The sequence below is a fragment of the Gambusia affinis genome, linkage group LG18 (assembly GCF_019740435.1).
Source record: "Gambusia affinis linkage group LG18, SWU_Gaff_1.0, whole genome shotgun sequence".
In the NCBI taxonomy this organism is placed as follows: Eukaryota; Metazoa; Chordata; class Actinopteri; order Cyprinodontiformes; family Poeciliidae; genus Gambusia; species Gambusia affinis.
Genome location: NC_057885.1, coordinates 5,455,147 through 5,472,195, shown reverse-complemented (window position 1 = coordinate 5,472,195; position 17,049 = coordinate 5,455,147). Strand labels below are relative to the sequence as shown.

The window sequence follows — 17,049 nt, the reverse complement described above, 5'->3', positions numbered from 1 at the left end:
CACTTTGAGTCTGCAGAGAGCCTCTCAATCAGAAGGCTGGCAGGTCCCTCCTCACTTTCCAACACCAGATTCTTGAAGTTTCTCCAGGCAAAAAAAAAAAGGTGTCATTTCCAGTCTTTATATCCTAAAATCTGCAAAATCCAAGCCTCCACTGCTGTTTTTATTACTTAAAATACAAGACAAAAGATTCCAAACTAATTACAGATAACGGTTCGAGCAGCCGACGCAGGTGGAAATATATTCCCCAAGCTTAAAAAGAACGCATGGATCCACATCCACAAAGGACGCGCGAACAGCTTCTGATCTCTGTATCGTTTCCTCACGTAATGCTCAACTTGTACATAAGGTACCTTTAGAGGATACAATAAAAGGAGATTTACAACTGAAAGAAAGGCTTCAAAGTGATGCATCACGATGAACGTGAAATGCTGAACAAATCCTAATGGACCACATTTCAACATTCTCTCCAGAGCTCTGTAGGATTAGCTTTCCTATTGTTCCAATAATAGCAACAGGGAGCAACACAGGCCACCTCTATGTAGCTGTATAGAACTCGGTACTTGAAGGAAATTATGTAAACAAAGTTCATTAAAAGACACTAGTAAAAAAAAAAAATCTTCTCAGTATGAGCATATTTTGTTTTAATGTGATTTATTTTTAAAAAGGCCCATACTTTCCAAACTACGCTGCCATTTCAAAAGAAAAAGTCAATACGAAAGATGCAAAGGTATTGGTGTTGTGATGTACTGGGCATAAAATGCCATCAGATTGTGCTGCAGTCGATTTGCCTTGGAGAATGACTCGGGGAATAGTGTCATACCCAAGTTGTGCTGTACTTCCCAGTCAGAAAATCGACTGGATGTTATTATTCAGTGGCATGTACTTTTTGAATCACAAAGCAATAACATTGTGAATCTCCCCATTTTCTTAAAATCTAACAAAACTACATGTGCCACTGTTTTGGAGAAACAAGCGGCCAGATGTGCAGATAAAAATTCCTGCAACTTTTACAACTTCTTATGTGCAAAGTACGTCCAGCTTTCCAATTTGGAAGTTCGACTTTGGGAGAATTTAAGTTTTCAGACTTTTTCTGAGGCTGGTATGCTCAGAAACCTAGCTTTAGCCAGTTAGCAGCCTCACTGGTTAATCATTTTAATCACCAATTAGACGCAAAATATGAAGGAAATCCATACCATATATAAATGGCATTTGTTTAGCATAAAATTATTTTCCAAATTACACATCGCTTCAATTTTTCCTCAAACTGTGCCACATTATTTCTCTCACAAAGTCTGTCTCACAAAATGCTGACCACTTTCTATCAGCATGAGACGCCCCACAGCAAAAGTAAAGCAAGGTTTTAGGAACCATTAATGAGAAGGTGAGTGCTTTAAACTTGGCAAATTCTATGTTTGAGACACTTGAAGTACAAAGGGAAGGATTTCTTGAGTTCCAGCCATGTTGTGTTAATACATGGGTTTGGACTGGCAATACTCAGCTATGTGACAAAGTAACCTTCATAATTTTTACAATTTTCCACTATCCTGCTTGTTTTTTTGTTAGTTGTTTTTTTTTGATGAAAATAGAAACGGTGACCTAATGACGGGCAAAATATGAATGACTTCATACTGAGATTAGCTATGACACTACAAGCCAACCATTGGTTGCTAACAATCCTTAAGATGGGTTGTTAGCACTTGTTGTTTCCAGTAAGTGCTAACCTAAACAGCTATTTAATAATTCTTTCAAGAAGTCCAAGTTATTTACTCATTTATTTACTCATTTTTACACCAGATCAAACCAATGTAGCTAGCGTTGGTTAGCCGCCACCGTTAATCTTGAGCCAGTGGGAGCTAAAAACTAACCACCACCCGTTGTTTCTAATAGGACCACATTTGATTTGGATACATTTCAAAAAAAATCCCGCCCCCTTCCCCCACAAAAAAATTTATTTTGATTTTACTGTAAAGAATTTAGCTAAAATGAGCAGTTAAATCCACTGACACTGCCTTTACAAAAGATTTTAAAAGTATTATTTTAACCTGGAGAGCCTTTTTATTGAAAGCCCCACAGCAATATATTTCTCAGGCTCTCATGCAGGACGGGTATCAGTCATCCATGACAGGAAGCCAGGAGCCAGTCAGCAACGTTGGAGAGACACACTGACAAGATGTTTCCTGACGGCAAAGTCGGCTGGTAAGCCTGTAGTGCCTGAGCTTTACTTGTCATTCAGAGACAATGCTGAGAAAAAGACAAGGAAGAACCGAATGTATGTAGTATGAATGAGGTCATACAAAAATATAAAATAAGAAAATGTATGGAAGGGGGGGGGGGGGGGGGTTTGTGACACGTTTAAACGATTTGCCTCAAAGGAACAACCAGCAACCAAATAAACGGTTTAGAACATGAGCAATGTTTAATGTGAGTGAATACCTTTCACATTCAGTCAAGATGGTTCGTGCGACAGCAGATGTGACAAAAGAGCATCCGTCTGGCTCATCCGTGTGTCTATATACACACACCTGCATGAGCCAAGATTTAGCATGCAAAAGGAAGGCATGCATCCCATTACAAAACATTACGCTTCCTTCTAAATACTCAATTTAAATTCAACCAAAGTCATGTTTACATCAGATGTATCCCACAGGGAGGTAATCCTTGGACCTGATTGGCTACAATGAAATGTTAATACCTGAGGGCGGAATGCGGGGATGGTTGCAAGAGGCAGAGGATGAGGCTTAAAAGAGGCTTCTTCTTTGTGTCTCTCAGCTAAAACAATGATCAATGTTAATGCCAGAGAACAAGGTAAATATTTAAATTTGCTCCCAAACTGATTTTCATTCAAAAATCAAAAGTATCTTCTAGCACATTATAGTACTTCATCTTTCTCGTCATTTGACTTTGTGTGTCCTTAATTCTGCTCAGGGTTGTAGGAGGGGCCGAAGTCTATTCCAGTCTTCAACAGTACATGATTTGTTTTTTTTATGCTAATTAATGACAAGATTTTGAAAATGGACACATCTGTTGTATGGTATAATGGAAACAGACTAACAACCAGGCAAACACAATGTAGCTATGCTTCCATTACAGATGTGTGCAAAACTGTCAATATTCTGCTAGTGTTAAAAAAAAGTAATAATTCTATTTTCCACTGCTGTGTTGCCATTAAATAAGAAAAAGTTAAAATCCCATGTGAATAAGCATGTTCACATAAGTCATTAAAAACATAACGTGCCATCATCACGCTACAACTTCCAGTCCTCTGCCCCGTTTCCATTAAGTTATCCTGGCAATGTCAAATTGCGCAATTATGTGGTCAATGGAAACACATTTGTTGACACCCAATAGCAATTTATTGACATCAGTCTCCCTTGCTTACATGTCAATGGAACGCAAAAAGAAACCAGTGTACACAGATAGATGCCATGTATGCATGGAGAAAATGTGCATACCATTTTGACCAGTACACTAGGTCCAGTCTCAAGTTCCATTTTGTCTGGCTCTGTTCTTTCATATATTGCCTTCCTATCGAGGTTTGTAAAATGCAGTTAACAGATCTAGGAGGCTCTTGAGAGATCATCCAGAAGATCCCAAGGTATTACAAACCCCCAGCAGCAAGTTCTGACCATGCCCTGTGGTCTCCAACTGGGACTCACCTGGGAAAGCTTTAGAGATCATCCTGATCTTGAAGCTGATTTTATCCACCTGTATCCAGAATCTCATTTTGCAACTGATCCATTACAAGACTGCAGACGAGGGTCAGAATCCTGAGTGCACGTAGTTGTTGAGCCTTTCCTTTGGCCTACCACCTGGGGAAATCTGCAGAATCTGTGAGGATGCTGACCAAAATCCCATTCTCTGGATCCAGTAGTTAAAACAGATGAGGAAACCTCTACCAAGCAGTTGTGAGGGGCAATAACTTCCTTAGATCTAGTAAAAAATTAAAATTTAATCTGCAAAAATACAGAAAAAGCCACCAGTTGGAGTAGTTGTAGCAACTTCTCAGCATGACATTTCAACAGCCATTCACTGCTTCTCATAGCAGCCAGAAACTCAGAGCAGTCACAGCAGCATCCTCTGAAGTACCACCACAGATTTACAATCAAGCTGAACCATCAGTGCAACTCTTTCAACCGATCCAGGAAGAAACATCTGCTCCGAGCTTGGCACTTTGTTGTGCATACACGAAATTATAAAAGCGCACAACATACTTTCACCACCTTTTCATTCAGACTAAGGACTGAGCAAACCGTGAAGACGTAATGTAAATCAACACTAGCTTTAAAAGAAAAAAAACAAAAAAAACTATAAGGGTTTGAACAGTCAGAATTCACCCTGGAGAGTTCTTAAACCAGGAAATGGCAGAAATAATTCACAATTCCCACATGGGGGTTGAGGGTGGGCCAGGAGTTTGGACTGTCAGCGCCCCTTTTGGCGCTCGTTAATCACTCAGGCTACCGCAAGACAGCCCACCAGGGATCACCAGAACACGTGCGCGCGCATTTTTTCCTCCTAAACAGGTGTGGTCGCAGTGTCGCTTTTTAAAACCTGCCTCTCCCCGAAACAATCGATCCACGTACAATAGAGAAACCCTATTATACGCCCAGTCCAGTTTCCAAATGCATACATCAGGTAGACACACACACACACACACACACACACACACACACACACACACGCACCGAGTGATGCTGTTCATCGCCACAGAGAAGACAGAAATAGATGGAAGAAGAGCTGGGCTCAGGGTTCCCCAGGGCTAGCCAACAACTCAGAGAGGCAGACACAAAGAGAGTCTTTCAGTGGTGAAGGCTCTCTTCAGTCAGAAAGCTGGTGTCATGTTATACTGCTTCACCCTTGGCAGGAAGTCCTCTGGGAACCAAAGTTCTCAGTAAATAATAGCTGTTATGTTACTCTGGAGAACAAATTTACTCCTGGTAGGTGAAAAAATGAAAATAAAAATTTCCATCACTTTCAGTTAGATTTGTGACTATATCACAGCACTGACATTTTATTAGGGAAGACTTAACAATATTCCTCTTAACAGTAAAGTGTTGGTATTGATGGATCTCTATGCTGCGTTTCCATTACAAATGGGCGCAAAACCTTGTCGAGAAAGCAGTTTTGTGATTGCGCCGTTTCCATTGAATAAGAAAAACAAAATCGCACATGAATAAGCTTGTTCACGAGGTAAGTCATTAAACATGAGGCGCCATCATCCTCCAACTACTTCCTGTTTTCTTATTTGTGGTTTGTGCCACTAGCAACATCCGGTTGTTGATCATGTGATGCCAAAATGTGTTTCCATTGACGTTTTGTGAAATAAACCAATTTCGACAGAGACAAAAGGAAAAATTATATATATATATATATATATATATATATATATATATATATATATATAAAAAAAAAAATTCCCTTCTCACCCACCGCGGGTGGTGATTCTTCTTCCTCTTAGCTCGGGTCCTCTACCAGAGGCCTGGGAGCTTGAGGGTTCTGCGCAGTATCTTGGCTGTGCCTAGGACTGCACATTTCTGGACTGAGATGTCTGATGTTGTTCCTGGGATCTGTTGTAGCCACTGTTCCAAATATATATATATATATATATATATATATATATATATATATATATATATATATATATATATATATATTATGTATAATAAATCATCCTAGCGCCAAACTTTTAATCAAAAAACAAGAAATTTTTCAAAATTGCCATGTTTCAATTAAGAAAATTTATTTCAAATGTCAAATTGCACAGTTATATGGTCAGTAGAAACAGCTACAGATAATCATTATGTACCGACTGGAAAAGTAGGGGGGATTGTCTAGTATGCTGCTGAGTTAGTTCAAATGCAAATGCATTAGACAATTTTGTGTCATTTATCAACTACAAATCTGAACTGAAGCTGCTTTCCTTTATTATCTGTATCCTGTCCCTCGTTTAGGGATAACCCCTCATATGCTGATGATTCAGCTATTTTTTGTCATCAAATATTACTGGATGATGAATTGGCCCTGAAATTACAACAAACAACTATAGTCATTTTCAAACCATTTCCAAGGAATATAATGATAAAGGCATAATACAAGTTTTAAAGATCAGCAAACTTTGATTTTGTAAAGAACTCGCGATACTGCAATTGGAAGACAAGAAAAATAACCACACAGACAAAACCATAAATTAAATGCATTATGAAATCTGTAAAAACTGCCCTTCACAAAATATCAGAAAGGAAATTCAACTACTTTTAATTTTCATGTGATGAATTGATTAGTTAGTCACCACATAACATTACAGACACAGAGTCTGCATGTTTATGAGGCCAATAACTGGCAGGGGCAGAATTAAAAAAATAAAAAACAAAAACTAGTGAAGATTGTTTACCACTTCCAGCCCTTAACAAAATGTCTTCTTTTAAATGCCAGCTTGAGAAAAACAGACAAGTGCCTTTAAATTCAGCTGATTTCAACCGAAAAGGTCAGAAGTTTGGGGAAGAAAGAGGCTTAAAGTAACACTCTGTCAATCGAAAACAAGCTTTTAAAAAACAAGCTTTAAGCCACGTCTTTTCTTCACTGAATGTGGTGTGCTAAATCATTTGTGTGTTTTCAAAACACATAATAAGCATTAAAAGAAAAATTAAATAAAAAAAACTCCTAGAAAATGTAGAAACTCATTCGGGTTAGCATTTTTTGAATTGTCTTTCACGAGAGTCCCACCTAATCTGCAAAAAAACGAGGTTTCAAATATGTTCCTAAAAGCCAAAATTATGTCCGATATGCATGTCACCAGACCAGAAAGCTCAATGTGCCATTCAGCAAACCGAACTGAGGAAGTTTGTGGAATTTTATGTAAGCTGTTATGCAAGTAAGATGATACAAAATTAAAGGGGAAAAGATTTTTGCTGGGTTTTTTTTCCTGCTGACAGCAGATGTATTACCACCATCTGCCAGCCTCACCCCCTACCACTAAAATGGGGTTTTTTTTGTTTCTGAAAACTAATGGTGGGACATAAATCAAGTGTCAGATTTATGTTTCACAAATGATAAATAATAGGTACACGATGAAATATTGTGAGCATAAACGAAAAGGTGTAGATGCAACAAAAGCTTTAAAAACATGATTTAGGGGAGAAAAAAAAACTGAATATCTTTAGGACTTTTTAAAGAAACTTGCTGGAAAGTTTCAGAGTGTGGGGTGTACTTCTTACCAACATGGTGAAAGATAAGTCAACATGCGTGGGTGTCCTTACATACCCACTGATTCCAACATCAGCATATTGTGACATCTGTGCGAGCCCACATGCCAGGGAGTTGTGAGGCAGCAGTCTGGTTTCATTGGAACTTATTCTTATCACAGTCCGTCCAGTGGGCATGAAACCACGCTGGCGTCGCGATACGAGAATGGTTGAAAGAAAGAGAGAAAAATAAAATGGTTTCCAAAAGTGTGATGTGGTTTGTAGACATTCGCTACAGTTTCTGTTTTAGACTAGACACTTGGAGTTTAAAACCAGTTCCTGGTTTTAAAATTTAAAACCAGTAGCTTTCAATTTTTTGTCTACGTCATTGTTATTCAAAGGAATATTTTTGCAATGATCGCTGCTGCCCCAATTTGAACTAGCAACCGATGTACGTACCTACCTATCTATCATACCCTTTGTACATGCATGTGTACTGAGAGGACTCACTGTCATATGACTAGCTACATAAAAATCTATCTCTCTAACATTGATTTCTTTTCCTCCCATTTTTCAATTTGACATTTGTACTAAATCTTGTTTGGCATTTCAGGGTTAAAATGCAGATGCTGTAGGATATGAATGAAAGTGTATTGAATTTTTGTTGTAGAAAACAAAAAAAATCAATCTCATTTTTCCTCTACACACACACACACACACACACACACACACACATCTTTCTACAATCAGAGACATTGAGATGTAATGGTTAAGTTTATGGTCAGAAATGAATGGAAGTCAAACTCTAACCTAAACTAAATGTATACCTTAAATCCTAAACCTACCACCCCACCCCAAAAAGAACAAACTCTCCTGGGGCCTGTGCTTTGGGTCCACATAACGTAGCATGTTTGGAAAAAAATAAGATGAGCCTTCCAATGTATCAAATACAAGTTGACGCGCGTACACACACTCCAGTTCTGTGGAGGTTGTCCAAGAAAAAGAAGTACTGCGACCTCATCCATCAATTGACCAATCATAGCCAGCCAAAGAAAAGTGAATGTCCCTTCAAAAAAAGAACTCAGGGAAGCTCATATGAAGCTGGTACCAACAGCAGCACTTTTACTAGCAAACTGTTGGAGCGATTTATCTTCTTTGCTAAAGCACTTTGGAGTCTAAGAGGTGGAGGGTGGCTTCCATCACGTCAGAACAGACATTATTGAGACTGATCAACCTGGGCTCTTGACCCTTTCAGTGAAGATTTACCTGTAAAAACCTTAAAGACTCTAAACTGACATAATTAAACCAGAAAGGAGGTGGAGATTCATTTTTACCTTCCATCCATCTGCACACTGCTCATAAATGTCAACCCTAGAGAAATTGAACGGCCCCATTTTTCTGTGTTTATTAGACCGAGATGAACTCACTCTTTTCGACCTTTCAGTGTACACATGCAGTTAATTGAGTACAAGGCAGGGCTGGGGTTCTGGAAGCATGCGGAGCGCTGGGCATGAGGATCCCAGCGGATTTATTGCCTCGTTTGGAGAAAAAAAATAATAATAAAAAAAATAGAGGAAGCTCCTCACAAGACAGACAGGAGTCCAGCAGCAGAATGTCAGTTCTTTATTAGTTGAATGAAGTCTTAAATGCCAAAGCATCACTCTACTATGAGGTATTTCTGAGATGTACTATGATTTCAGCGGTGAGCTGCTTGGGAACATCAGGACAATTTTAAACTGTAACTTGAGCTCACATTTAAACAGAGACTCATTTAAAACTTGTTGTATTTGCTTTTAGAGCTACATCTGTTTGACTGGAGCAGAATAACCACCAGGTGTATCCAACTCACCGCTGAGCAAGCTGTTAAGTTGATGCTAAATCCAGTGGATCTACTGTGAATCACTTCCTGTTCCCAGGAACCGCCCACTTTCTCTGGACCCAAGATTGTCCTCCGACATACACACTCTAAAATGTATCTGCCTAATGGCTGTCATGATGAAGAGAAAAATGAGCCACATTAGCTCTCAATAAGAGTTTTAAACTGCTTGTACACTAGTTTCCTCCAGCATGTAGCTAGGCTGCTAGTTCAAGCTAATGCTAAAAAAGGAAGAATTCAGTTTCAAGCTGTCATTTTCATACATCTCTAATCTGTTCCTTAAAACATTTTCACTTATAAAAACATAATGTCTGCTGCACCGTCACGCTACACTTGAGATTTTTTATTTTTTTTAAAAAGAAAGAGAAAATCAATGTATATTTTTTGTCCACTTAAAATGCATGGAATACTTTGCATTGGTTTGTCACATAAACTCCAATGATTAAAAACGTTTAATTGCATAATTAAACATTTTTAAGATCTGAAACCAAATAGTTTTTGTGTGTGGTAGAAAGACCAATCATGGTTAAACACAAATGTATTTCTCTTCGTCTTATAGCTTCTGAGCTAATTGAACTTATTCACAATAGTAATTGTATATTTTTATTTACGTTACTGCAGTATTTCCATTTTTATATTGCAAAATGTTAACAGTATCAAGTTGTCAAAAGTGCAAATAAGCAGAAAAGTCGAACAATTTTCTTCCTGTCCATGGCGGCCATATTTGCTAAAAGCTCAGAACTGCTTCTGAAGCTCTGCCTTCAGGAGGAGTTCAGGTCTTTTTCCTGACCTGGAACTTAAAGCTTCCAGCTTCCAAATACAACAAAGGCTTGAAGTAGAAAGAACTAAAAACGAAATAAAAAAAAATAAAGGGAAGAAAATGAACAAATTGTTAACTAAACGAAGAGTGAAATAGCATTTTTGGCTGAAGGTCAAAACTCCTGATTGATGTGGGGAAAAGAGCAGCAATGAAAGAAATGTCTGAATGGGAAACATTGAAATATTGGTATTTGTTAAGAGGAAAATTGCATAATTACAGTTTTAGCATTACAGGTTAAAAAGCTCCACAGACAAAAAAAATGCCAGTTTACAAGCTCCAGCATGCAAAACGTAGCAGTCCGAAGCAGCTCTCCTTTAACACAGATTTGCATTCAAAGCAGTTCCTCAGTTTCGTTCTTCTAATTCTCCAAATCTGCAGCTTCTTTTCTGCTCGTTCACCTTCTCCACTGGCTTTAAATCAATACAAAACACAAACACATATTCAAGCTCCATCTTGCATTCCATAATACATCGTCCACACGTCACACTATTCACCAAACAATCTGTCTCAATCCAGCAAACGGTCATTTCTCCTCCTCCTCCCAGACTCGTCTGGCAGCAGAACAGCAGCTATAGACAAAAACGCCTCTGACTGCTGGGGACGTCCCCAGCAGACACCAACACCCCCCCCCACCCGCCCAAACCCACAAACCCCCACCTGGTGTCTGTCAATATCCATCCACAGACGCTGCGTTTGTTTACAACGCTCTCCATAGACTGGATCCAAAGCCTTTAATTTCAACACTGCAGTTTTTATTCCTGAGGATATTCTATAGATATTACTGTAGACATGGAGGAAGACGACATCTGACTACAGTTTAATGCTGCTGGGACTCTTGAAGGACATCCGTCTGAAAAAAGTATTCACATCCCTTGTCATTTTACAAGTAAAAACTTTACTGAATTTTAATTGGATTTTTTTGTGACAGACAAACACAGAGTAGAGTGTGATTGTCAAGTAGCAGGAAAAAGATGTGTGGTTTCAAAGTGTTTTGTTTACAAGTAAAATACTGCCTTTCTAATCAGCAATCCCTTCAATCTGATACCCTTACATAAAACGAAGGATATGCTGAATTGCCTTCAGGAATCACTGAAGGTAAACAAGAGTCTGTCTGTGATTCAATCTCAGGATGAAACCAGCAATTAGAGAACAAAGCATCATAAAGACTAAAACACTTCAGACATGTGAGGCAGAGTTTTATCAGACTGCACAAGTTTTCTTCGTTTTGGATGATCGGCGATGATCCGATACTTGCATGTGAAACTAGGGCTGCGGGACATGGCTTAAAAATAACATCTGATTTTTTTTTTTTATAGCAATTTCAATTTTAATTGGTTTAATTTTAATTTCAAAATTACCAGTGACAGAATTTTTATTTTTATTTTTTCAAAAACTGGCTTTTACTTCAATAATTCCGTCTGTGAATTGACCAGAATTCAAGGTTGAAATAATGGGACAGGTGAGAACTGATGGAAGGATGTTAATCACAGAAGAAAACTGCTGGAGGACCCAACCAGGCAGCAAGAGCTACGATAGTATAATTAAAAAATAAAAATCAAACTAACTTAATCTGATAAGATAACCACAAAAACATGCCACACCTTTCAGAATATTTACCCAAAACCCTGAAATCCATGCATCCTTTCCATTTTATAATAATCTCCCTCCATCACTTAGTATTCCAATAACACATTAATAAAGCTTCAAACAAGTTCAAACAGAATAAATACTTTTGAAAGGCATCGTACCTCCATTATGATCATTACCTAAAGTAATGCAGCATTCCTGTCTAACAAAGCTTCGTTATCATTTCTGTCATGGCTAGCGCGCGCGCTGCAGGTCTCCAGACGCGCACGCACCCGTGCCGGACTCCCTAAGAACGGAACGGAATAACGCACAGAGACAGTAATCAATCCAAGGTAGTTTTCTACAAGTTAATCAGCACCGTAGTGGATAAAGCACGAAGCATTCTGGGAGTTGACCGACAACATGCCAGGAATCCGGGCGCTATGTGACCTGGACGGAGGATAAGGTGTCATGACAACAAAAGCCCATCCAGCGCGCGTGCAGATGGAGCACTTGAACGCGTAAAAAAAAAAAAAAAAAAGGTGCGTTTCTGATCCTCCTGTCTCAATAAGTTGTTTTAAGCGGGGAGGGGAGCTGATGGATGCTGGAAGTTGATAAACCGGGGAGGGATGTGGATGGGGGTGTGGAGCCAGCGGCTCGTGACGGGACGGGTTACTCACGCTGCTGTTCTCTCCCGTCCAGTGGACCATCGCCTGGTTGTGCGTCGCATCTCCTTTCAGCACAAACGAGCTGCTGAGCAGGGACATCCGTTTATCCCAGGACACGGCTCTCCTGGCGCGGGGCTCCCCGCCACCGCCCGCGTCAAACGTCCGATCCTTCCCGCTACCGCCGCGCGGGCTAAAAGACCCGCCGTCCCCCTGCACGGCTCTGGGCAGCGCCGTCCACACCGCCGCGGCGGTCAGCAGGAAGATGCAGAGGCTCGCAGCGGCCGCGGAGACCACTCGTTCCGGGCGCAGAGTTCCCATCGCCTTGCCTTGCTGGTTTATTTCTGTGCGCCGTAGGAGCGCGGAGACTGATGGAAGAGGCAGCTGATGCTTGTGGGAGACGGATAGGTGCACACTGGAAGCTGGAGAGGCAGAGAGTGAGGGTGGGACGCTGAAGAGGGGAAGTGGAGCGAAAGCAGACAGTGCGAACAACGTGGACGCGTCTCCGAGCCAAGAGCGGTCCGCAGGAACGGCGCAGCGGTGCCATCTGCCGTCCTGCAGCTGCAGCGAGCCGCCGCCGGTCCACTCAGTCCGCCCTCATGTGGAGTCAGCGGGGTTGGGGGAGTGGGGAGTGGCGGGACGGGTTCACATGTATGGACCTGCTGGTGGAGTTTCTTTTTTTGTAACGCGGGGGAGTCCAAACATTTTGTCACGTGGCCCAAAATTGTCTGCTCTGAAAGATAACGGTGCATAGGGCCGTTGCAGGTAGAAAATGGAGGAAATTTCTGCCAAACAAAGAAAAAGAAAAAAAAAATTTAGTTTATGTAGAAAATTTTAGATTTTCGGATTTTGTTTTGGCAAATCCTTTGATATTTTCCAACTCAAATTCAATGTTTTGTTTTGAGAAAAATAATCTAAATTTCAGTGTTTTTCCATCAAATGAGTCTAAATTTCATCAATTTCCTTTTTTTTTTCCACACACATAAATTGAGATTATACATTGTATAAAAGTACTTGTGGGCCAAAAATAAATAAATAAATAATATGTTTTTCAATCTACTCAACAATAAACTAAGCAATAAATATTTTAATGAAACCAATTATATTTTTGTGATTGTAGATCAAAGATTCAAAATGGTTTTTTCTTGTCAAATGAAAGGTTGCTTTGCTTATTACTTTTGGGCTAAATTGAAGAAAACTGAAAACGAAGAAAATGGTCCATTCTCAGCAACAAAACCAAGATCTAGATCAGAGAGTTCTGTTTTGGGTCAATCTCTGGTTGTTTTAGCTACAAATTCAAGATTTTTTTTGTTGTTGTTGTTGTTGTTGATGTGGTTATTAAATGGTCAACATTAGGAGACGGCCTCAAAGGAATCTCTAAAACCATTAGTCCACAGCGTTATCTGCATAATGTGATCAGACCATTTCAGGCTGTGTTTGTGGGCCATTTGGAAAAGAAGGGGGTTAAAGTTCACACTTGAGCCAACAAAATAATACCCCCCCCCCCCCCCCCACTGAGTCTGTCTTCCTATCCAATAATGAACCGGAGCTGGATTAGAACCATGACTTATGGGATTAGGATTTACGTTGTGGAGGGGAAATCTGATGTTTTTCATGTGAACAAGGATTTACCTTTCCAGCCTGATGACATATTGATCTGGAACTAAATGTACGGAGGGACTGATTGTGTAACAACTGTTCTATTACACTTTATCCATGTGCTGATGGAGTGCTGCTTGTAAGGTTGCACAGTCAAAATATTTAGTTTGCAATACTGAATACTCAGCTTGCTAATTAAATATCTATCTTGAATCACATTCATTCATTAATTAATGAACATCATGGTGAAAATATGACTTCAAAAATGAATCTACTCCCCCCTTTTATGACAGGCTAAATAACCCAAATAGTTACTGTTAATTTTTGACTTTGTAGCCGACATTTGTACTTCTTATACATGGTATGAAATTCAATGTGTCAAAAATCTGAAGAAAAAAAAAATAACTTGGAATCTAAGAAGCTTGAGCAGATCCAGTTTCTGAATTATTTCATGGCATTCTGCTGCTGTAGGAGCACAAATTCAAAAATCAACACAGACTAACACATCAACAATGTGTTGCAATCAACACAGACTGCAGCATCGCACAGAAAAATGTGACTACCGTTATGGGATTCAAACTTTTTTCCCCTCAAAGAACGATATCTGGTTTTAGTGACCAGTTTGGGCGGTGAAAGCATGCTCTTGAATTATTTACTGGTGTGAGCCCTTGTGATGTTGCTGCAGGTCGGGGATGAAGGAGGAGAGAGTTGTTGGCTCAACTAACCTCAGATCAGTTCCCAGGGTGGCATCACAGCCAGTTTGAATAATTAATGGCAGTACGGGCAGGAGTTGCATCAACATCTCGCCAAAACCAGGTTTTACCTCATGACAGCACCATAAGGATTCTGAATGCATGTCCACACACACACACACACACACACACACACACACACACACACACACGCACACACACAGGTTTGACAACCTAAACCCAAGGTTCTCCATGTGAGAAGTGTCTCAGTGAATGTGAAGGCTCTTAGAGATGAGGACAAGTTTTCATATTTAATTCACAGGTTTGGCTAAAGACAATAGTCAAGTTAAACGGAGTCGTGTGCAATTGCTACAGTGTTGGGAAACAGGAGTTACTTTTTCATTGACCGTAGAATTGTGGAAATTGAAATGACAAAAATGTGTTCAATGGAAACACAGCAATTTTGAAAAAAAAGTCAGACAGATTTTTTAGATTTTGGATTGATAAGTTCTTGCGCCGGGATGAGGTTATTTTTCCAACCATATCAAAATGGATGCATTTAGCAAAACTGCCATGGGAACACTTTTTATACAACACGAGTCACAAGATCAACAACCTATATTACTTCTGGTGGAAACGTCAAATAAAACAACAGGAAGGAAGACGGTTTATTCTTGTTTTTTTGGTCAATGTGCAGTTGGCTCCAGAGTTCTCACAGCATCACACAGTTCATAAACCATGTTCCAAATTGTTATGCAAGTGATATTTTCTCAAATTTTCTTAAATGGTCAATGCAAATGATGGTCAGTATAATTTTCAAGTCATGAACCATTACAGTATAAATCAAATTTTACTGAACAAAGCTCCCCATGAGAACAGCATTTTATTCAAAAATAAAAAAAACTCAAAATGTTCCAAATTATTATGCACAGCAGATTTTCTAAACATTTTATGGATTATAAAGAACTGCAAACGGTCATTCATTGAATGTGCAGTATTAAGTGGTCACATGCACTAAAATCAAAAGCTGTTTCAATCAAAAACATCTTAACAGACAGAGTTACACGTTAACATAAAACCTTCCTTGATATCACAGCTCAATTCTTGATCCATTGAACTTGTGAGTTTGTGGAAAGTTTCTGCTTGAATTTCTCTGCAGGATGTCAGAAAACCTTCCCAGAGCTGCTGTTTGATATGAACTGGATTCCACCTTCAAACCTTCTGCTTGGGGAAACTCCAAAGGTTCTCAATAAGGTTGAGGTCAGAGGTCAGAGGAGGATGGTGACCACAACATGAGTTTCTCCCTTTTCATGCCCATAGCAGCCAATGACACAGTGGTATCCCTTACAGCATTCATTGTCATACATGAAGATAATTTTGCTACTGAAGGTTCGGCTCTTCTTTTTGAACCATGAAAGAAAGTGATCAGTCAGAATGTCCATATACTTTGCTGAGGTCATTTTCACACCTTCATGGACACTGAAGGGGCCGACCAATGATTCTCTCCTCATGATTTCAGCCCAAAGCATGCCTCCACCACCTCCTTGCTTTTGTCACAGCCGTGTTGAGACATGGTGGTCGTCCACCACCAATCCACTACTGCATCCATCTGGACCATCCAGGGTTGCACAGCAGTCATCAGTAAACAAGTCTGTTTGAAAATTAATCTTCATGTACGGCTGGGCCCACTGGGACCGATTCTGCTTGTGAGCTCTGGTTAGTTGTGGCCCAATAGTAGGTTCATGCGCAACAAGCCTCTGGAGGATCCTCCACCTTGAGGTTCCAGAGGCACAGCAGCTTCAAATGATTGTTTGCTGCTTTGTAAGGACAGCTGCTGTCTTAATCCAATGAATTTGTCTATCAGAAACCTTCCTCATCAGGCCTTTATCTGTACAAACCCATCTTTGTTCTGAATCAGCCACAAATCTCTTCACAGTACGATGGTAACGCTTCCGTTTTCGTTAAATATCTCATGTTTTCATATCTCGTCATACGGCACTACACTATCTGATGATTTTCATCAGCAGAGATCCTTTCTCTTTCCCATATTGCTTGAAACTTGTGGCCTGCTTAATAATGTGGAACATCCTTCTTAAGTAGATTTTCTTTAGTTGAGCTCACCAGACAAACTAATCAACCAGTTCTCTGAAATTAATTATACTGATTCAACAAGCCCTGACACACAATACCATCTATAAATTTAATAGTACAACAAAAAATTTTATCTTTATGAAACTTAAATCCAATTTGCATAATAATTTGGAACGCGGTGTAAATAGTTGTCATTCCAACGTGTTGAATCCATAACTTCTGTAGAATCACCTTCAATTTCCCCAAAATGCCGCATATGAAGCCGTTCCCAAGTAGGCGGGGCTTGTAGCTCTAACGCCAAAATAATGAGGTCTCCTCTGATGACTGATAGATGATGAGCGCTGGCATCAATCCAATATATTTTAGTAGTTTACAACTCTATTAAACATCTTCATGAATATAGGCACAAGCCTAGTCTGGAAACCTATGATGACATATTCTCTGTTTGGGAAACATCCACTGTTAATTTCTGATTGAACCAAATGAGCAGTAGATTAATTAGGGAAGTTATGTTGATTGCTACATATTTTAAAAACAGATTAAATCAGTGTTCTGAGCTGCT

General features: G+C 39.6%; 1 protein-coding gene across 5 annotated transcripts in view; it reads right to left on the bottom strand.

Annotated features, from left to right (window-relative positions):
* Positions 1 to 17,049, bottom strand: part of sorcs2 (sortilin-related VPS10 domain containing receptor 2) — a 307,822-nt gene that overhangs the window by 289,834 nt on the left and 939 nt on the right. For 4 of the 5 annotated variants that reach the window (XM_044096823.1, XM_044096824.1, XM_044096826.1 and 1 more), the window contains exon 2: positions 12,121 to 12,890. The exons of the other annotated variant lie outside the window; for it this stretch is intronic. In XM_044096823.1, the coding sequence (XP_043952758.1) occupies positions 12,121 to 12,426 (306 nt within the window). In that variant the 5' untranslated portion in view covers positions 12,427 to 12,890. The remainder of the gene's footprint in view (positions 1 to 12,120; positions 12,891 to 17,049) is intronic. 5 annotated transcript variants of the gene reach the window in all.